This window comes from Rhinolophus ferrumequinum, chromosome 9, assembly GCF_004115265.2.
Source record: "Rhinolophus ferrumequinum isolate MPI-CBG mRhiFer1 chromosome 9, mRhiFer1_v1.p, whole genome shotgun sequence".
In the NCBI taxonomy this organism is placed as follows: Eukaryota; Metazoa; Chordata; class Mammalia; order Chiroptera; family Rhinolophidae; genus Rhinolophus; species Rhinolophus ferrumequinum.
The window spans coordinates 58435644-58457291 of NC_046292.1; the positions used below are offsets into that span (position 1 = coordinate 58435644).

The 21648-nt window shown below is 36.2% G+C and overlaps 1 protein-coding gene across 2 annotated transcripts; it reads left to right on the forward strand.

The window, feature by feature from the left end:
• The first annotated feature begins 350 nt into the window (after nucleotides 1-350).
• IFI44 (interferon induced protein 44) lies at nucleotides 351-20055 on the forward strand. 2 transcript variants are annotated; one of them, XM_033113302.1, is made up of 10 exons: nucleotides 351-475; nucleotides 721-1178; nucleotides 10449-10485; nucleotides 11464-11659; nucleotides 11818-11964; nucleotides 15920-16091; nucleotides 17145-17245; nucleotides 18749-18923; nucleotides 19373-19413; nucleotides 19801-20055. In XM_033113302.1, exons 2-9 carry the CDS (start codon nucleotides 731-733, stop codon nucleotides 19396-19398), a joined length of 1302 nt encoding a protein of 433 aa, XP_032969193.1. In that variant the 5' UTR covers nucleotides 351-475; nucleotides 721-730; the 3' UTR covers nucleotides 19399-19413; nucleotides 19801-20055. The 2 variants fall into 2 exon arrangements, with proteins under 2 accessions (XP_032969193.1, XP_032969192.1); XM_033113301.1 differs by lacking the exon at nucleotides 19373-19413 and having other exon boundaries at nucleotides 19801-20052.
• Nucleotides 20056-21648: the final 1593 nt, after the last annotated feature.

Consider the following 21648-nt stretch of genomic DNA (forward strand, 5'->3'; position numbering starts at 1 on the left):
CAATTCGGAGACTACTATCACAATTTACATAAGGATGTATATTGGTTTGGAATAAATTGATAGCAGAAATCAAGGGAAGTGGATGAGTCTGAGACATATTCTGGAGTTAGAATAGACGTCACTTTTTTGTACATTCACATACAGGAATTGATTTAATTTTCTTTTAAAAAAAAGACTTTAAAAGTTACTTAAAAATATAATGACCTTTTAGGTTATTTTCCATCTGACTATAATTCTCCCAATATTGTTTTTATATGACTTTATTATCTAAAATGAACTTGATCCATTTGTTACCTCATAGAGGGAAGTTGGCACACTGTCAACTGGGCTGGGTCACGCTGAGTTTCAGTTTCCTTTCCTGAGTCTGAAGACTCGAGGTTGCTGAAGAATTTTCTGCTATCATTTTATGCCTGCCTAGCTGTCCAGATAGAGCAGCTACCCTCAGCTTCAGCCCTCGTACAGATTCTACAAACAGGTAAACGACTTTCTGCTTTCCACTTTTCCTAGCCACTTACAAACAATGGTGTGTGTGTGTGTGTGTGTGGTGTTTTTTTTAAATCTTTAAAAATAATTATTTAGCATGAACAACTGGTTAACAATTTTTCTTGCTATTTACCCTCTGTTTACTCACTTATGTAAATAAGAGACATAAATGCAAGTTCCGCAACGGTATATACCTGTTTTTCAATATTTATGGAAAATATATTTGATTTTCACTAGGTTGAGAAATATGGCAATGACAACTTCTTTGACATGGATGCAAGAAAAGATATTGCAGATCCTTTTGAGAGGAAAGAAGTTTAGCCTTCTCTATAAGGCTAGTGCCCATGAATTCTCTCCTAGTAATTTGTTTGAGATATGCTGTAATCAAGGACCTATTCTAATATTGATTTATGGTGATCATGTTATTGGGGCATATGTGTCGGAGAATTGCCAGAGAGAAACGCCAGTTTCCATACTGCTGTTTGCCTTTCAAGAGACTGAAATTTCAAGATGTAAAATAGGACCATATGAACCACTTAAATTGTTTGGTGGAAATGTGTGTGAGTCTAATTTGGAATTCTACATAAATCTACGTAAACAAAAGGTGACTATGAACTTAAAACTAATTAAAATATTAAACCTACCTGAATGCAGCAATATTTCCTTCCAAGAATGTGAAGTTTTTCGATGTGAAGGTAAGTTTAACCAGATAACCTTACATAAAGTTTTCTCCTGCATATTTGGAGAGTTTAAGCTGGCCCATCTCTTTAAGGAAAAAGGGCCTTTCCACTTGTTCTTATCTCTAGGTGACTCAGACTGAAATCTGGCCACAAATTGTTTGGTATAATACAACCATGGTCAAAAGTAGCACATACAGAGTTTTTTGGAGTGTGTTTGTGTGGGGGAAAGGGTTGGGGAGGAGGAGGCAATGTGGAAGGAGGAGAGGGGGGGGGAGGGAGGGAGAGGGAGAGAGAGGGAGAGAGAGGGAGAGAGAGGAAGAGAGAAACAGAAAGAGACAGAGAGAGACAGAGAGACAGAGGGACGGGGGGGGGGAACATAAAGATTGTGTGACTCGAAAAAAAAATCAGAGCTTGAACTTCTCTTGATTGGTACTGGATCCTTTCTGATTCTATTTCATTATATGAGGTCTGACAATTAAGTTCACAAACTCATTCTAGGAAAAGTGCTACATACCTCATTGTTGAATATCACTAAGGTCACCTTCGAAGTTCTCTCCTTGGGAAGCTATGCACTGATGCCAGTGCCTGGTCCACCCTTTAAAGCAATTTTGGAACTTTTCCTGGAATGGCCATCAGAGCTGTTGTCGTATTACCCCTGATGTCCTGAATGTCATCAAAATGTCTTCCTTTCACTATTTCCTTTATGTTCGGGTAAAGAAAGAAGTCATTGGGTCCAGATCAGGTGAGTAGAGAGGATGTTCCAATACAGTTATTTGTTTACTAGCTCAAAACTCCCTCACAGACAGTGCCATGTGAGCTGGTGCATTGTTGTGATGCAAGAGCCATGAATTGGCAGAAACTTCAGGTCAGCTAACTTTTTCATGCAGCGTTTTCAGCACTTCCAAGTAGTAAACTTGATTAACTGTTTGTCCAGTTGGTACAAATTCATAATGAATAATCCCTCTGATATCAAAAAAGGTCAGCAACATCGTTGCAGTAAATTCACGAACTTCATTGTCAGACCTCAAAAGACCAAAATTCATTCACTTGTTTTTCACTAAAGAACATTTAAATTGTTTTCAACATTTGCTGTTATAAACAATGTCCCTGTAATATCTTTATCCATATAACTGTGCACAAAAATACTCTTTTAGGGTAACTTCCTGGAAGTGGAATTGCTGTTTAAGGGTTATGTACATTTGCATTTCTATAGACACCTTTCAAAAGCTTCAGGTGTCTATACTATCCCCAAGAGTGTTGTAGAATGCCCATTTCCCCATGTCCTTGCCAATCTTTGATGTTACTAAATTTTAGAATATTTGCCAATTTATGGTCAAAAGATTCTCTCTCTCTTTTTTGCTTATCCCTGATAACTAACAAGTCTATGTATATTGACCATTAACATTTCTTCTGTGAAATATTTATCTATTCATTGAAAAGAGGGGCTCTAGGGAATAATATTCCTTGAGTTGCATGTTCCAAACTAACTATTAATATCTATAGTCTTTATACTTGAATTGCTAGCAGAGTACATCACTGTTGGATCACCTTTTGTTTCAGGGATAAGTTTCCACAGCATTGATGTTGCCGTGGAAAATCTAAGGCCAGATTTATTTATTTATTTTTGAAGATTTTTATTAAAAATATAGCTAACATACAATATTATATTAATTTCAGGAGTACACCACAGTTACTCAACATTTACATACCTAAAGAAGTGAACATTATTATAAGTCCAGCAACCATCTGACTGTACTATGCTATTGCAATATTATTGACTATATTCCCTATGCTGTATATTACATTCCCATGACCTAATTGTTTTGTACCTGGAAATTTGAACTTCTTATTTCCCTTCACCTTCCCCACCGCTTTTTAAATTTTTTAAATTACAGTTGACATTCAATTATTTTAGATAAATTTCAGGCATACAGCAGAGGGGTTAGACATTTGTATAATTTAGGAGGTGATCCCCTGACTAGTCTAGTACCCATATTATCATATTATTGACTATACTTCCTATGCTTTACATCCCCATGACTAGTTTGTAACTACCGATTTCTACTTAATCCCTTCACCTTTTTCACCCTGGTCCCCAACACTCTCCCATCTATCACCCCAAGAAATCTAGTACCCATCTGATACCATACATAGTTATTACAATATTATTGACTATATTCAATAATATATTCCTTATGCTATGCTATACATCCCCATAACCACTTTTTAACAACCAATTTTTACTTCTTAATCCTTTCGCTTTTTTTTTCACCCACATCTCCAATCTCCATCAAATCTGGCAGCCATCAAAATGTTTTCTGTATCCATGGGGTCTTTTTTTTTTTTTTTTTTTTTTTTTGCTGTTGTTGTTGTTGTTCTTTAGATTCCATATATAAGTACAATCACATTGCATCTGTCTTTCTCTGTCTGACACTCCACTTAGCACACTACTTCCAGGTCCATCCACAGTGCTGCAGAGGGCCAAAACCCGTTCCCTTCCATGGCTGAGTAATATTCCATTGTATACATGTACGACCTCCTCTTTATCCATTCTTCCATCAACAGACACCTAGGCTGCCTCCAAATCTTGGCCATTGTAAACAATGTTTCAGTGAACATATGAATGCAGAGTTCCCCTCAAATAGAGTTTTAGGTTTCTTTGTATAAATACCTAGATGTGGGATTACTGGGTCCTTCTTCTTTGTCTCTTGTTACAACCTTTGTTTTAAAGTTTTGTCTGGTTTAAGTATTGCTACCAAAGCTTTTTTGTTTATTTGTTTCCAGTTTCATGAAATATCTTTTACTTTCCATCTATGCGTGTCTTTTAATCTGAAGTGAGTCTCTTGTACGCAGCACATACAAGGGTTTTATTTTCTTATCCATTCAGCCCTCTTGTTTATTTATTTACTTTTGGTTGTAGCTTTTAATCCATTTACATTGAAAGTAATCATTGATAGATATGTAGCTATTGCCATTTTATTATTTATAATTTTGATTTGATCTTTTTTTTTTTTTTTTCTGTCTTAAAGAAGTCCCTCTAACATTACTTGTAATGCTGGCTTGGCGGCGATGGTGATGAACTCCTTTAGCTTTTTCTTGTCTGGGAAGCTCTTCATCTGTCCTTCGATTTTAAATGATGGCCTTGCTGGGTAGAGTACCCTTGGTTGTAGGTCCTTGCTTTTCATTGCCCTGTTTCCCCGAAAATAAGACCTAGCCAGACAATCAGCTCTAATGTATCTTTTGGAGCAAAAATTAATATAAGACCTGGTATTATATTATATTATTATTATATTACATTACATTATATTACATTATATTAAAGACCCAGTTTTATATTATAGTAAAATAAGATGAGGTCTTATATTAATTTTTGCTCCAAAAGACACATTAGAGCTGATTGTCCGGCTAGGTCTTTTTTTTGGGGGGGAAACACGATACATTGAATAATTCATGCCAATCCCTTCTGGCCTGCAAGGTTTCTGTTGAGAAATCAGTGGGAAATCTTATGGGGATTCCCTTATAAGTTACTAGTTGCCTTTCTCTTGTTGCCTTTAGGATTCTCTTTGTCTTTACATTTGCCATTTTAATTATGATGTATCTTGGTGTGGGTCTGTATGGGTTCATCTTGTTTTGGACTCGCTGTGATTCCTGGTCTTGTGTGTCTATTTCCTTCTCCATGTTAGGAAAGTTTTCAGTCATTATTTCTTCAAGTAGGTTCTCAATTCCTTGCATTCTCTCTTCTCCTTCTGGTACTCCTACTATGCGAATGTTGTTACATTTGATGTTGTCCCAGAGGTCTTTTAAACTATCCTCATTTTTAAAAAATTCTTTTTTTTTCCATTGGATGTTTTCTGCTGTCTTGTCTTCAAATTGCTGATTTGATCATCTGCTTCATCTAGTCTGTTGGTGGTGATTCCTTCTCTTGCATTCTTCATTTCAGTTATTGTATTCTTCACTTCTGAATGGTTCTTTTTTTTTTATGGTTTCTATGTCTTTTTATGCTTGCTATCTCTCTGTTGAAGTTCTCACTAAGTTCCTTGACCATCCTTATAACCATTGTCTTGAACTCTGTCTCTGGTTGGCTGCTTGCCTCCATTTTATTTAGTGTTTTTTCTGGAGTTTTCTTCTGTTCTTTCATTTGGGGTATATTTCTTTGTTTCCTCATTTTGGCTGTCTCTAGATGTACTATTTCTCTGAGTCTTGGCCAGGTGGCCTTATGTAGTAGGTGCCCCATGGAGCCCTGGCACAGTCTGTCTGATCACCTGCTCCAGGACTGTCTGTTGTGTGTGCCCTCCTGTTATAGTTGAGCTTGATTGCTATTGGTACATAGTGGGATTGACCCTCAGGTTGGTTGGCTGTGGGGTTTGGCCATGTCCACAGTTTATGGGCTGCTGTGGCGGGATGGGGGTGCTTACCCCACTGAGTGGGATTTACCCCAGTGGGCCCTGGTGCCTGATGGGACTATCCTTTGTATGTGCCACTTGTGGGGCTAATTGGGTAATGCTTAGCTATGGTCTGAAGCCAGATTCCAAGAATGTTGGTTCTGGGACCTCTTGCAAGGGGCTCCATTGCAAGCCCAGTGCATTTGACTGGCTGGAGATTACCTGGTAGGAGGTACAAAGTGATCTGTTGTTGTTTGCTGCCTGTGCTAACCCTGAAAGCATGTGGGAGAGGCCACACTGTGAACTGAGGACATCTGCCAACAGTACTGGGCCTGGGTAGCTCTGCAAGAAGTCAGGACACATTGAGGCCTGCTGCCACCTCCTGACCCCATTAAGGCTCAACCACTAATAAAAAGTCTCATGTGTTACACAAGTTGGGTAAGGCAGGGTCTCAGGGAGTCACCAGAGCAAGAAGAGTTGTGATCACCAGGTTAATGTAGATTTTGATTTGGTGCCAGTCCTGAGACTGGAGCTACTCAGCAAAAGACTCTGAGCACACTGAGGCCAGTCACTGCCCATCTGGGGCCCAGGGACTCCAATAGTTTTCAAAGGAAGAGTGAAACATGGGTAGTACTGGCTTCTCAACAGTGCCTTAGGTGTTATGGGAGTTGGGTGGGGCAGGGCCTTAGTGAGTCAGCAGAGTGGGGTAAGTGGAGCTCACCAGACCAATCAGATATAGATTTAGTCCTATGGGGGAGGATTCAACACAGGAAAGATGGCATCGGCCTGCAGGCTGCACAGGAGACAGGGAAAATGGCGACAGTCCTCCAGCCCTTGTCCTGATGCCACACATCTCAGTCTGCTCCTTGTATGACACCACTGCCCCCTGAGTCACTGTCCTTTCACCAGTGCCTAGGATAGGTACCTGCAAGTGAGTGAGTCTGTGTGTGGGCCCTTTAAGAGGACACTGGTGTTTCCCGCAGCCTTCCATCTTACCCAGGGATCAGAATCCCCACTGTTTTCCACAGCCAGATGATATGGGGGCTCCTCTTCCCAGCACAAGTATTGAGACTGGGGAGCCGGTTGTGGGGCTGGGGTCTCTCACTCTTCCACGGAGAACCTCCATGGCCGAGATATTCCTCCTGATCCTTAGCTGCCACACAGAGTTTTTGGGCCTGTTTTACTTCTCCGCCCCTCCTACCAGTCTGTATGTGTGTTTTTCTCTATATCCTTAGTTTTAAAACTTCTGTTCAGCTAGACTTTGAATGATTCTCCCGGTTGATTATTTTATAATTTAGTCATAATTTTAATGTGTTCACATAAGGAAGCAGGCATAGAGTTTATTTACATTGCCAACTTGGATCTCAACCATTTATTCATTTAATTTTTTTGTTTCCCTTTGAGTAATTTGATCTTTCTTCCTGGCTGCCCAAATAATTTAAAAAACTTTTGTTGAAGTCTGGTAAATTTCCTTGGATATATTATGATGCTGACTATCCTGTGTCACTTAAGTAAACTTTCTATTGAAGTGTAACATATAAACAGAGAAATGCACAACTGAAAAGTGTACCAATTGACAAACTTTTACAAATTGGACACATTCATGTAATCACTACTTGAATAAAGGACTAGATTATCACCATCATTTCAGAAGACGCCTTTATGACTCAGTTATTACCAACCAAAGGTTACTATATTCTGTCTCATATCAACGTTAATTCATACTTCTTATTTTTGAATTTTATATAAATAGAATCATAACACAGTATGTGCTCTTTTGTGTCTATCCTATTTCATTCAATATTGTGTTTGAGAGATTGAGCTGTTACAAGGGATTAGATTATAAAATCAGACCCCTAAAAATCAGATATCTTACCAGTATCAAGTTTTACTAATAATTTCAGGGATAAAGGCAATAACAATACTCAGAGAAGACAGAAAGAATACCAAGATATTCTGTGTGGCTCCCAGATCCTTCCTTCCCTATCAGACATATGCTTTCTGGCTAAGAACAACAGGCTGAGTTTTTAACTGAAGTTCATGGGCCACCTTACATATTGGATAGTACTTAGGTTATCAAACATTTACATGCCAATGCTATGGATTGAACTGCATTCTCCCAAAATCCATATATTGATGCCTTAATCCCCAATGTGACTATACTTGGAGATGAGGGTCTCAGAGGAAGTAACTGAGATTAAATATGGTCATAAGAGTGGGGCCCTCATTTGATACAATCAGTATCCATATAGGAAGGGACATAGGAGAGCTCTTTCTCTCACCCGACGCACACACAAGAAGAGGTCAATAAATGGCAGTCATCCAAAAACCAAGGAAGAGAACTTAGAATGAAATCTACCTCATTTTGCTGTGTATAATGCAAACCCATGTTTTTGACCCAAACTTTCAGGGGAAAAAAATCTTTTGATTTTTTAATTCAAATTTTTATTTGTTTATATTTAGGTACTTTTTTTTCGTATTATAAAGGAATTTTAGCATTTATTTTCTAACACATTATGGTACAAGAAATTTTATGTAACAAATAATTACAAAACACAAGAACAGATACAAAGTACAAGAAATTTTATGTCCCGGTAACAAATTTACGATACTTATGCATTATAGGAGGCCAAGAACTCGTAAGTTCAACAGAACTGATTATCGTATTCCAGGGTGTTATTTTTGATGCGGATATCATTATTTATTTCTAGAGTTACACTTTTAACTCAGAAGCATAAATAAACGAATTAAAAACATTTATATAGATACAGAATTAGTACTACCCATGTATAATGCACATCCTTATTTTTCCCTCACAAATTTGGGCAAAAAAAGTGTACATTATACATGGCAAAATACAGTATCTTGTCAGTACCTTGATCTTGGGCTTTTTAGCCTCCAGAACTGCAAGAAAGACATTTATTACTTCAGCAATTCAGTCCTTGGTATTTGTATGGCAGCCTGAGCAAACTTAAGACATTCAGTTTACATGACATTGTCCAGGTAGACATGACTCATAAAGCTGTATTATCTGGATTTACTTACTGTAAGTAATTCTGAGCCAAGTACATCCTGTTAAGGATTTGAAGTGATAAATACTTTCCTTGTAGCAAATATCATTGATCTATTTACCAGGAGATAAATTTATTAACATATTTTTAAGGAAATTGGACTCAGTCACTAGTGTTTTTCTCCCTGAGAATATTACTTGGTACAGTGAACGAATGTAGCACAGGTTAGCTCCTACCTCCCTAATGATTCATCCATATTATTATCTGTAGCAGTAATTTGTTCATTTTCATTTTTATATAGTATTCCATTGTAATGATTCTATCACTCTTTTTTTTTTTTTTTTTTTTTTTTTAATCAAATCACTTTTGGTAGATATTTGGGTTTTCCAGTTTGGGGAGATCACAAATAATACTGCTATAAGTGTTCTTGTACATGTCCTTTGCTTTACATATATACATGTTTTCAAAGAATATAAGCATGAAATTGCTGGGTTATAGGATATGTGTACGTTCAGCTTCAGTAGATACTGCCAAAACTTTCCAGTATAGTCGTATTAATGCCCACCATCACAAGCATTGTGAATTTCTGTAACTTTAAATCTTCTCCAACACTATGTATTATTTGTTATATAATCAGTAGCCAATCTGATATGTGAGTGGTATGACATTTTGTGAATTTGTCTGTCTTTGATTAGACTAGTTAGCTCTTTATTTATTTTGTATTTAAGCTAATTACTATATTGATTTTTCCTTTTTTTATTTATAAAATTTGTCTTTGTTTTTTTGTTAATTCCTTTTTTTTATATATTTCTAAGATTTGTACCCTTAATTTTCTGTTTCTATTTTCTATATTCAAAACTTTACTTCTTTTTTGTGGTTATTGAAATGTACATTTATCACAAAGTTGATATAAAAATTGCTTACATTATTTTCTATATATTATTGTAATTGTGTTTTTCTGTTGTTGTTTCCTCTTGGATGTTAAAGTTAAGAGAATGCTTTTGAAAATTCCAAGAGTTTGCTTTTTTGTCTGATTACACTTGTTGTTTTCGAGGTTTATTATATTGTAGTCATCGAATACAATCTTCACTACTTCTACTTTTGGTAATTTAAAGAGGTTTTCTTTTTAACTATACACGTAGCCATAATTGTAAATGTTCCATACAATATTCTTCTTTTTTAGAGAATTGCCAGCATTACTACACCTAATTCTTTCAATTTTAAATCCACAATGAAAGAGTCTTCTTTCCCAAGCAACAAAAGAATTCCGGGCCTGAATCTCATTGGTCAAAATGAAGTGCTCAGCTCACCCCTGAATCACTCACTGTGCTCTGATTGGGTAGGCACAGGTCCTACATACTCTTGTGGAGTCAGGAATAAAGTCAGTTGTACTATAAGTTCTAGGAGCCTCAATTGTTGATAGTAGATTTTGGAGAAAATCTGATGTCTGTGCGTTTCTCATTTGTGTCTGTGCACATGAAGCCTTTTCAGACCTTTTGAACCATGGAGGAGAAAATATCTCAGAGAATTTCCAGACTTTCCTTGCCTGTTCATACCTCTAGGTCTTGCTTCACTGAATCAGAAAGGACCTCAGCCCTCATCTCCCATGTAGGAGTGAGCCACACACAACTGCTGAGTAATTGGGTGAGAAAAGATCTGTTAACATCATAGTTTTGCAGTGTTCACCATGCCTCTAGCTGTAACCTCTTCAAATGAGGTGATGCTAGGATATTTGTCATAATTTTCTCCACGTGCTTTTCACTACACTGCACTATTCTCATAGAAAGGCTAGTTTAGTGTCTTTTCCTAATGAATTCAGTCACTGACATTCATTCAGTTGGCCAACCATTCAACAACTTATAATCTTCATTACTCTTTGATTTTTTCCCTAGATCTATTGGACACAAGGAAGATACAAGGGGTCACTGTGTAAGTCAATGTTTTTTATGTTTTATTATTCTGTTCATAATTTAGACTTAGTCTATTGCAGGTTCTGTCAATAAAATTGGTAGCACAAATTATGACAGCTAACTTGTGGATCATCAAGAACAAGCTATGTTTCTATAAACATAAAACTATTTGGTAATAGTAATGTTCAAACTAAAAGAACACTGACTAGAGGGAAGACATTTCTAATGTTTTTATATACTTGCAGGAAAATAATTATTTGACTGTATATCTATATTTTTGCTTAGAATTCTTGCAGTTATGTTTCATCCACTTGAGACAGGGGTAGTTGGGAGGTGGGAATACCTACGTTGATCTTCCAGAACATTTGAAATGGTCTCCTTCCTTAAACTTCAAAAGTCACATATTACATTGTGATTTTTTGAGGTTTATTATTGATAATTTATCTTCATGTTTAACAAAGTTGATATTTATTTCTAGGTTTTTATGGTCTGGTTGTTCAAATCTGAAAGATTTTTTTTTATATAGTTTTAGTTAAAAATAGGGTTTCTGGGTGGGAATTCCCACCCATTCTCATGAATTTTTTTTGCTTTCCCATTCCTGAATCCCGAGAAAAGTTGGTTGGGAAATCAGGAAAATCGGCTCCTTGAACCCAGGTGGTTGGTAGTATTGGTCGTCACTTTGTGGAAATGATTCATCATGGAGAACAGAAAACAGTTTATATCTTGGGATTCGGGAACGGGAAAGAGAAAAAAATTCCTGAGAACGGGTGGGAATTCCCACCTGGAAACCCTAATTAAAAAGTATAATTTTTGCTTTTCCTTCTTTTATAATAGGATTTGAGGTAGGACACTTTCATGTCTTTTTATATAAGAAGGCAAGTTGCTAATCAAAAATAAATAATAATGTATCAGAAAAAAAATGAATTCAAGAAAAAATCACGGTAAGATCTTGTGATCTAACCATTAGTCAACTGTTAAAATTGTCTTGTCTAAACAGGCTCCGGGAGAGCTTATTGTCTGCCTTAAGAACTTACAAACCATATAAAGAACTAGTTCATCAAACACGAATTCTGCTCCTGGGTCCAGTTGGAGCTGGGAAATCTAGCTTTTTCAACTCAGTCAAGTCTGTTTTCCGAGGCCATGTAACCCACCAGGCTTTGGTGGGCTCTGATACAACTGGGATAACTGAGCAGGTGAGTTCATTCTAGGTCACTCAGACTTAGCTTCTTTGTTCAAGTTCATTGGATTTGAAAAGTTTTTTTCTGATCAACTTCATTATGTAGACTTCATCTCAATGTATAGGTGTTTTTTTAAATTAACTCTTAAAGTTGCTTTTTTTTCACCTCTGCAGTACAGGACATATTCCATTAAGGATGGGAAGGATGGCAAGTCTCTTCCATTTATTCTGTGTGACTCAATGGGGCTGGATGAGGAAGAAGGAATGTGCATGGGTGACATACTCCACATCTTAAAAGGCCACATTTCTGACAGATACCAGGTGTGATTTGGCTAATTATTCAGAAATTATAATTGATATTTGAAATGTTAATTTTTGCCCTTTATGACAGCAGACTCTAGTACAGTGAATCAACATTGATTTTCTTAAACTATACTTGTTCAAGAGCCTTTGTTCCTTCTTGATATTTATTTTACAAATAATTAAAACATCTAAAGTCTCTTCTGTCATAGCTGACATTACAACTCTGCATGTTGTTACACATTCAATTGCTTTTGGCTATGTGAAACAGAACTCCAACTACATAAATGTATTTACATAAGTAATTTTTCTTATGTAACAGAAAGTCTGGAGGTAGGCAAATTTGGGCTAATGTGGCAACTCTGAGGTTGTTAATTTTAAGGGTCCTTCTGACTTTCTGTTCTGAGATCCTCAGCATGAGGTGCTATGGATTAAGTGTTTGCATCCTTCAAAAATTCATATGTGAAGCCCTAATTCACATGTGAAGATATTTGGAGGTGGGGCTTTTGGGACGTGATTAGGTCATGAGGGTGGAGTCCTCATGAATGGGATTAGTGTCCTTATAAGAAGAGACACAAGAAAGATGATCTTTCTCTCAGCCATAACACACAGTAAGAAGGTAGCTGTCTAAACACTAGGAAGAGGGCTCTTACCAGACACCTAATCTGCCAGCACTTTGATCTGGGACTTCCTAATATCTAGAACTATGAGAAACAAATGTCTGTTGGTTAAGCCACCCAATATCGTAATTTGTTATAGTAGCACCCCTAGCTGACTATGACATGTGGCTTTCAAACTCATGCTCTCAAGATGTTCACACTGAGCACTGTTTATGTTCTAGGCAAGAGGAAATGGGAGATTAAAGAGAATAGCCATTTTAGTCTGTCTGTTTTTTTTTTTAACTTTTGCGTGCTTTTCGTAAATATTTAGATCTTGAGTTTTTCATTAATTTACCTTGTTCCAAATGAATAGTCACTTATGCAACATCTTTCATTGAATGCCTTTTGCATCTTTACCCTACCAAATATAGGGATTAGTTTCTGTATTCTCTAGTTTGTTCTATTGATATATCTATCAATTTCTTGATGATTTTCATTACCATATTGTTCATTCATTACCATACTGTTTAATTGTTTTAATTACAATAGCAATCAATTATGTCTTGATAACTCACTGGACAAGTAATTGTCAGTATTCATTTCTTACATTTCTTTTTCTTGACCATTTTCATACGTATATTTTCCCAAGTGAGGTTGCCTATGTTTTATATGATTATTTGTATTCTATTTGTTGGTGTTTTGATTGAAATTACATGAAAATTTTATATTGAAATTTGATTTATATTTTTACCTATCCAGTGTTCCTATCCAGAAACACAGGATATTTTATTTTTATATTCATGCAAGTTTCTTTTATTCTTTAGCATAGAGCTATCTTGTAGGAGTAGTTAAGTTTATTTTTAAATATTATTTTTCCACAAAAAACTTTATTATAGCAAATTTTAAACTTAAGCAAAAGTAGACAAAACAATTCAATGAATTTCCATTTGCTCAGCTTCAAGAATTTCTGACTCATAGCCATTTTTGTTTCATTCATGTCTACCCACTTTCTCTTCTCCTATATTATTTGGAAACAAATTTTAGAAATCATAATATTTCACCCATAAATGAATATATATCTTGAGAATCATCAAGATATAAAAGATATGGACTTGTATATATTTTATTAAGCATATATGTATATGGACTTGTGTATCTTTTATTAAACATAGCCATAGCACCCTATCACACTGAAATTATTCCTTAATTGTTCCTTAAGTTATCAAATATTACCCAATGTCCAAATTTCTAATTTTCTTGTAAGTGTCATGCACCCTTTAAAGCAGTTTTTTTTGAAAAATTAAAAAAATTTATCCAGCGTCTTTTAACCTCCATCTCATTTGTTATTTTTACTTGCAATTTATTTTTTAAGAAATCTGTTCGGTTGTTCTGTACAATTGCTCATAGTTGGACCTTTGCTGTTTCCACCCTTTGATGTAGTTTTCCATAGTTTCCTATGCATCCTGAAAACTGATAGATGAATCTAGAGACACATTCAGATTCAAGTCCACTTCATAGACAGTGTTGTGTGTTTTCATAAGAGCTACACAATTTTGAGTTTCCTCACTTTTCTAATATTGGTATTCATTAACATTTAATGCTTAGATCCCTTTATTTATTAGGGTGTGGAAATAATGATATTCTGCCTCTATCATTCCTTCTTCATTTCGTGTGTGAAAGAGAAACTTCCTCTCATCTACCATTTGATTATTAGTGGTATAGTTAATATAGAAGAGGCAGGGTATCTCTTGATTTATTTTTACAAGCTTTAGAAATAATAAGTTGGTTTCTTTGCATCTGCCAATATTGACCAGTGATTATTTTATTAATGTTAGGAACTCATGAGTTGAACATATTAGATGTGTTTCAGTGCACTGTAGTTTTTCTCTATACTGATGTCAAGTGTAGTATCTTTGACCAATGGGAGCCTCTGAAATTTTGATCCTGAGTCCTTTTGACAATGCACCTAAAAATCTGCTATATTCCTGATTTCTTATGTAATTACATATCCAAATCACATCTTGTATATTTACAGCCCAGACTTTGAATCAGTTATATCTTTAAGAAGCCGTAGTCTGGGTCATTAGAATTGTTCATTGCTACTTTGTTGATCACTGGTGCTTGCTTTTTTTAATGGACAGAGCTAGGAAATATATATTTTTTATGATAAAATACATTAAAATTAATATAGAAACTTGTCATTCAAATTCAGGACTAAACAGTTTTTACTTAATCTCTTCTTTCTTGCATCTGTCTCTGCTTTACGCAACAAAGAATCTCTATTCTCAAGGACACCAGAGATGATAGAATATCATGTCACAACTCATTTGTTTTACCTCACATAATATTCACTATAGTCTCAGAATAAAATCTCTAACACTACTATGAAAAATCTAATCATAATTACATTTAATGTCAATAGAACATAATTGCAATCAAAATTAGAAACAATTTTTAAATTTTAGCTGAATTTTTATATTGTTTTAGGATGTATCATGTAGTAGGAGTATACAAATTACTGTGTTTTAAAGTCAATCAGAAATAGTTTCTCTCTGTGTAGTTATGACCCCAATTGGATGCAAAAATTCACTTGTTTAGTTCAATTTAGGGATTGCTTTTTAAACTTAATTTTGTTTTATATTTATGTTTATAATGTATACTGTTTTAAAGTCAAATCTACAAAATAAGGTATATCACAAGAATCCATCTTCTTTCTCTGCCCCTTCTATACATTTCTCCCCTCTCTATAAGTAACCATTTAAAAAATTTGTGATTTACTTCCCTTTTTAATATATAAGAAAATACTTATAGATTTGTGGTTCCTTCTTTTTTAGAGATATAATAGAATACTATATGTTATTGATGTATCAGAATTTTGCTGCTACAAATAGTCCTGAAATTAATAGCCTATACATACATCATTTTGCATGTTTGCCAGTATAGCTGTGACAGATGCCCAGCAGAGGGATTGGTAGTTTAAGAGTAAATGCATCTCATTTTGAACCACTTCCCTGCTTAGAATTCTGCCTGATGATACCAGATTTCTTTCTAAATGCTCTCACGTCCACTTTTGCCCACATTGCTTCTTCTATCTAGAACACTTTCTGCCATATTCTTATTTCCTTATTTAGATTAACACCTCTATTTCTTTTAGTTTCATATTACATGTCCCTTCCTCACAGGAGCTTTTCCTGACTACATGAAAGGACTGCTAGCTACTTGCATAATGACTGTTTTCTCTACCAGATTGTTAGCCTCCTATTATTAGAGATTTTTTGTTTTGTTCACTGTTTTATTCACATGCAAAGTACTGAGCATATAGTATATGCTCATAAATATTCATTGAATTAAAACATCCATTTATTTTTACCTTACAGTTTAATTTCACGAAACCAATCACACCAGGTCATGGTAACTGGAATGACTTCCCATTGCTGGAGGACAGAATCCATTGTGTGGCAATAGTATTTGACGCCAACTCTGTTGAAGATCTATCTAGTGAGATGGTGGCAAAGATCAAAAGAATTCGAAGAGAGATGATAAAGTGTGGTGAGTCTCATTCCACTTTACTTATAAGGGTTATTGATTATGTTGTAGAATGATTTTTCAACAGGATGAAGAACTTAAGAAATTTCATGTTTAAATCTTCCCTGGCCCATCAGCATGGTTCATTCACTGATGAGCTGTAGGACTTTTCACAAGTGACTTCTGTGCTCTATGCCTCAGTTTCCTAATCTATAAAATTAGTATAATAATAGCACCTACCTAAAAGAGAATTGTTGCAAGGATTAAACAAATTAAATTACATGAAGAATTTAGCACAGCCCTCATTATGGGTACCGCTGCATCCTAGCAAGCATTTCTTTCCCGAGAGCCTTAGACTTACTCTTGAACCTTAAAGGATTAGAAAGTAGAAAAGAACATTTTGGTAAGAAAAAGAGGCAGGGAAGTAAAATATTTGTTAATGAGAGGTAGCACAAAGGCTTTGGAGAAGGTAAACAGGATATGGGAATTAAGATGCCCCACTGGCTTTTCTTGGTCTTATTAGCCATTCTGTTCGGGAAAGAGCCAGTTTATCACAACTTGGATTAAGTTAGAAGCAGGGAGTGATTGACTTACTTGCTTACTGAAATTTAAAACCTTGCAAGGGTGGTATGTAGGGAGGTGCCTGCTGACATTGTGACATAAGAGCAGTTTATTTTTGATATTTTGACATATTCTCTGTCTTCTTGAGGCCACTTCTTCCCCATCTTTTTATAGAGCCCTTCGGCCTTTTCTCTAGTCTGCATAAAAACACAGCTGTAGGACAGGATATGAAATCAATTAGCCATATTGTAGCATACATTTTAGTTATCTCTTCCGAGGTGTGGCTTCATATGAAACCTGATTTCTTACCATAGAAGAAAATGAAAGGGACTTCCTATGTCAGAAAAATTCCAAGTACTAACGAATCGTTCAGGGTAATTTTTTGTGGGGTGTGGGGACCCTCCCAAATCTCTGAAATTGTTCCATAAGTAGCCTATTGTGCAACTGAGCTAATTAACTGAAAAATACTGATGCTGCTATAATGATTAAAATCAATGTATTATCTGTTTGGCATAGGTATGGCACATGTGGTTTTGCTGACTCATGTGGATAACATGGCTCTGATTAGGAAAGGAGACCTTATAGACATATACCGATATATGCCTGTGAAGCTCAAGGTAATGAATGATGTCCTTTTGTAAACACATTTTATGGAATATGTCACTATAATCACATGCTATTATTATGTATAAAAATAAAAATAGATACCAATGGAGTTTAAGAAGAATTGAAACAATTGCTTGGATAATCCAGACTCACTTCCCAAGTTTTAAAAACAAAATATTTATTTATCTTTACATTGACACAAATAATTCCATTTATCACAGCTTAATTCAATTAAGTTCAATCCAACAAATATTTGTTGATTACCTTTAATGATTGGGCCAGGGTGATAGTCTGTAATCAAATATACAGATAATTAAAACAATTCTCCTGCACTAAAAAGCTTACAAATTTATAGGTAGAAGTGAGGGGATAGAGGAATAGGATGAGAAAAAGTTGACAAAAGAACATGATGTGATTGAGTATAATAAATATCATGAAATAACTAAAAATAAAATGGTTTGAAAGTTTAGAGGGGGAAAATATTGTGTTAAAGAGGGTGGGGGAAAATTTCATTACTAGAGTGGCACTAGGAATGGCTTTCAAGGAGGAGGAGCATTTCAGGAAGTGAAAAGACACAAGGGGAAAGCATTCAGGTCGTGGGGACAGCATAAGTATACATCCATGCAGGAAAAGGAAGCATGTCCGGGAAACTTGGGGCTGTTCAGTTTAGTGGAGTGCTGTATCCTTGTAGGGAAAGATAAAGTAAGAAAGTAACTATCACATGAGGTGATTTTACTTAATTAGGTGCATGATGGGGAATCATAGCAAGTTTTTAAAAGCATAGTGATATTACCAAATTAAGCTTCACAAAAATTAATCTGCCATGTGTGAGCAGAATAGATTAGAGTCAAAGGGAACCTGGAGGTGGGAACACCAGTTGGGAGAATGTAATGATAGCTAATATTTGTTGAATACTAAATATGCGATAGATTTTCTTATTTAATACTTATAACTACCTTACAAATTGGGCCCTGTCATTGCCATATTTTATAGATGAAAAAAACAAAAGCACACAAAGGAAAGCATTTGCCAATGTTTATTGACAAGGCTAAGAAGTCACAGAGCCCCATATTGAACCCAGGCAGTCTGGTTCCACACATAAACTAATCTAAGCAAGAATTAAACATTAGCATTAAATGACTCTGGTAAAATCGACTTATATTAAGAATGATTTTTAAAAGGAAAATAAGATAAATTATGGACTTAATGTAAGGGTATTAAAAATGTTTCCATTTCAAACTAGTTTCTATAGAACTATTAGTTACCTTCATTTCTAATTGATATTGAATCTACTATGTGTATTCTAAATGAAAATTAGTAGTGACATTAGAACTTGACTTGTGAAGTGCATTTTAAAAAGCCCTTTATGGGGCCAGATCTCAATCTCCATTTTCCCCAACAGGAAAAATACTGCCAAGCTCCTACCTTTTCTTATTGCTTTCATAATTTATATTGACATAAAATAGTATTTTTCACTGTTTTATGATTTCTGGGGTTTAATTTCTGCATTGCAGCTAGAGGCAGTCCACGAAAAACTTGGATTTGCTCTTTCTGACATCTTGGTGGTCAGTAATTACACCTCGGAGTGGGATGTGGACCCTGTAAAGGACGTTCTGATCCTCTCTGCACTGAGACAGATGCTGTGGGCTGCAGATGACTTCTTAGAAGATTTGCCTCTTGAGGAAACAGGTAGATGAATTTGGTGGTGTAGAAACTTGAAGGTGTCAGTTTTGTGGCTACTTCCTGTTTGGATCTATTGGGTACTTGGCAATTGGGTGTCTCTGTGGGTTGCTGCCCTATGAATAATCCTGCCATTTAACCCATTGGCTGGATGCATTTTTCCCCCTCACATTTCCTGATACCTCCACCCCCACCCAGGGTACAACCTAGAGGATTTGCTCTACATTTCTTCCCTCTCGTCTTAAGATGAGATTTTTGGGAGGATGCACGTCTGTCATTCCCACTGTTTGAATATCCCAAGCTGTATCCTTGCCCTCTTCTAACATTATGTCCTTCTTTGCTTTGTACCTAGAACTAGATCGGATTAGCATTATTCCTGATCAGATGTGATCTTTGTTTATTTGCCCCTTCCTTGGGACCTTATACTTTTACCTTTTTTCACTTAACTGTTTTGACAGGTCTCCCACGTCTGAGTCCCTCTTAATGCGTGTGACATGAGGTACATGCCTTTTATATTCATGGGCTCAGATTTTAGCATTATGTATATTCTCTGTTATCAAGCTGTGCACAATATGTGTTGCACTGTTCCAATCAAAGATCGGACAGAAGTTTCAATTTGTACTCAAATCTTATTTTAGTTTGTGGAAAATCAAGTTAGAATATCATATCCTCGCTAGTTCTCTCACTCAAACTACTGGGATACTCTCATACTACTAACTTTGCTGTCCTGACTGCGCCATCTTGGTTTCTCCATTTCTTCTCTCCTCCTGGTGCATGAACTTAAAGTCAAGATTAGCTTAGACCTCCAGTAGCTCAGTGTTTCCCTTCCTTCTGGTTACTGTCCCTTAAATAATCCATTAAGAATATTTTGTTTCTCATTTCTCAGATATCAGAAGCAAGTATCTTACCAGGTGTGCAAGAGAAGAAAATGACTATGTGAACCCTTGAACCATTAATAATTTTTGTCACATCATAGAAGAGCAAAACTTAAAAAATGAGAAAACACAGGATAAAGAGAAGTAGCTGGAAATGAAGGGGTGTATTTTACTTATGGCGGGGATGAAGATTCACAAAAAATTATAATACCTATAAATGATTAGGAATAAAGGGATTTAAAGATTATAAAAAAATCATAATTTTTTGGTTTTATGTTCTGTTTCTGTGAAAAATTAAAGTTTCTTCTTTAATAAAACCTGACTCTAATGTGTGTGTGTGTGTGTGTGTGTGTGTGTGTGTGTGTGTGAGTGATTTGGGAAAAAGTTTATTTTAATATTACTTGTTGGCATCTTTTGATCTTCGCCCATGTCATCCAAATTTGCCTTGTTATCTTATTTTACTAAAGTACCTGATTTTGTTCTCTTTGGGTCCCCCAATTAATGTTGTATTCTTCCTTTAGCCTAAAGACATTGTTTAATATCTAAAGCCTTTTTTCAGGATGTAGCAATTAATGAGTTCCATAAGACTAAAACTGAAAGGGACAATAGTTTGATTACTCTGTCAATTACACCTATTTCAATTATAAGAAACAAAACTCATCCTTAAAATTACATGAATAAAAAAGAGGACTATAGTATTGGATCAAGTCATTAAACCATGGAAAAGGCTGGGATTGAATTGCACTAGCCTCAGAGCTGGTTGAATCTAGGGATTCACAAGCTATTTTTCTGTTTCAAAATTAAACAGCAAAGATTATTCAAGCAGCAGTTAAATTCATTTGGGACTAGAAAGGATATGCAAACTATGACAAACCATAGGCAAGTCTGAGGAGACAAAAGAGGTCAGTTTTTACTGAGTTTTAGGAGGAAATTGGGAGAGGTTGTGGGGGTTTCTCATTGCTAGCTGGTAGTGGGCTGATAGCTATTACTATCAGCTGGGGGAAGATTATGGGCAGCTGGTCATTATGGAGGCAGAAAAGGAGGGGATCTTTCTTCCTGTTGATTGTAAAAGCTGAAGGTGCTGGTTATGTGAATTGACGAGAGTACATATGTAAGTACATAAGAACTCTTTCTCCGTGGCTTTCATAATCCATTTTGAATAAGGTTTCCTTTATTTTCACATTTTCCCCTTTTAATCAAGATCTTTAAAAGCATGTGTCATGCAGGGTGGCACGCGGGGTCTCTGGTCCCGCTCCCCACATAAGAACGTAGGACATGGTGAGGCCAAAAAGGAACACCAATGGAGCCATAGATAGGGGAGTCACACCACTATAGTCTCGCTGGTGGCTGGGTTGGAGACACAGGAAGCAGAAGCCACACAATCCGCAACCCTCCATCCACTTGTCTCTGCCAAGCAACCTCACTTGCTAGTTGCAATCGGCCGTGCTAACTGCAATCCGCGCTTGCCAGCCACCATCTTCTTGCTAGCCCCCATTTGCTGGTAGCGTAGCCATGGCAGTTATATTCATGGCCAACGGCTCACTGCTTACAGCTGACGGCCAACTAGCCACAGCCGATGGCCATCCAATCACAGTTGATGGCCATTTACCACCTGAGCCAGCACCTTTCCACGTGAGGCCGAGAGCCTGGAAACTGCTCTCTGGGGCTCTGTCCCCACAATAATAAATCCACTTTGTAAAATGGTCCTAAACCTGGAGCCAAAACAAAGGTAATGAGCTAAATAGATTGAAAGACCAGGGGTCATCAGGTGAAGTTTGTTGTAATCAATGGGCTTGTTCTTTAATTTTATGTAGTTGACTTTCTATTTCCCCAGAGGAATTTATCCAAGTGTAACAGGT

What these genes read in the sequence shown, in the direction of transcription:
- IFI44 (XM_033113301.1), top strand. Translation starts at nt 731, where the DNA reads ATGGCAATGACAACTTCTTTGACATGGATGCAAGAAAAGATATTGCAG. An exon ending in AAGATACAAGGGGTCACTGT is followed by an intron (nt 10,486 to 11,463) that starts GTAAGTCAATGT and finishes TTGTCTAAACAG; the next exon opens with GCTCCGGGAGAGCTTATTGT. An exon ending in CAACTGGGATAACTGAGCAG is followed by an intron (nt 11,660 to 11,817) that starts GTGAGTTCATTC and finishes TCACCTCTGCAG; the next exon opens with TACAGGACATATTCCATTAA.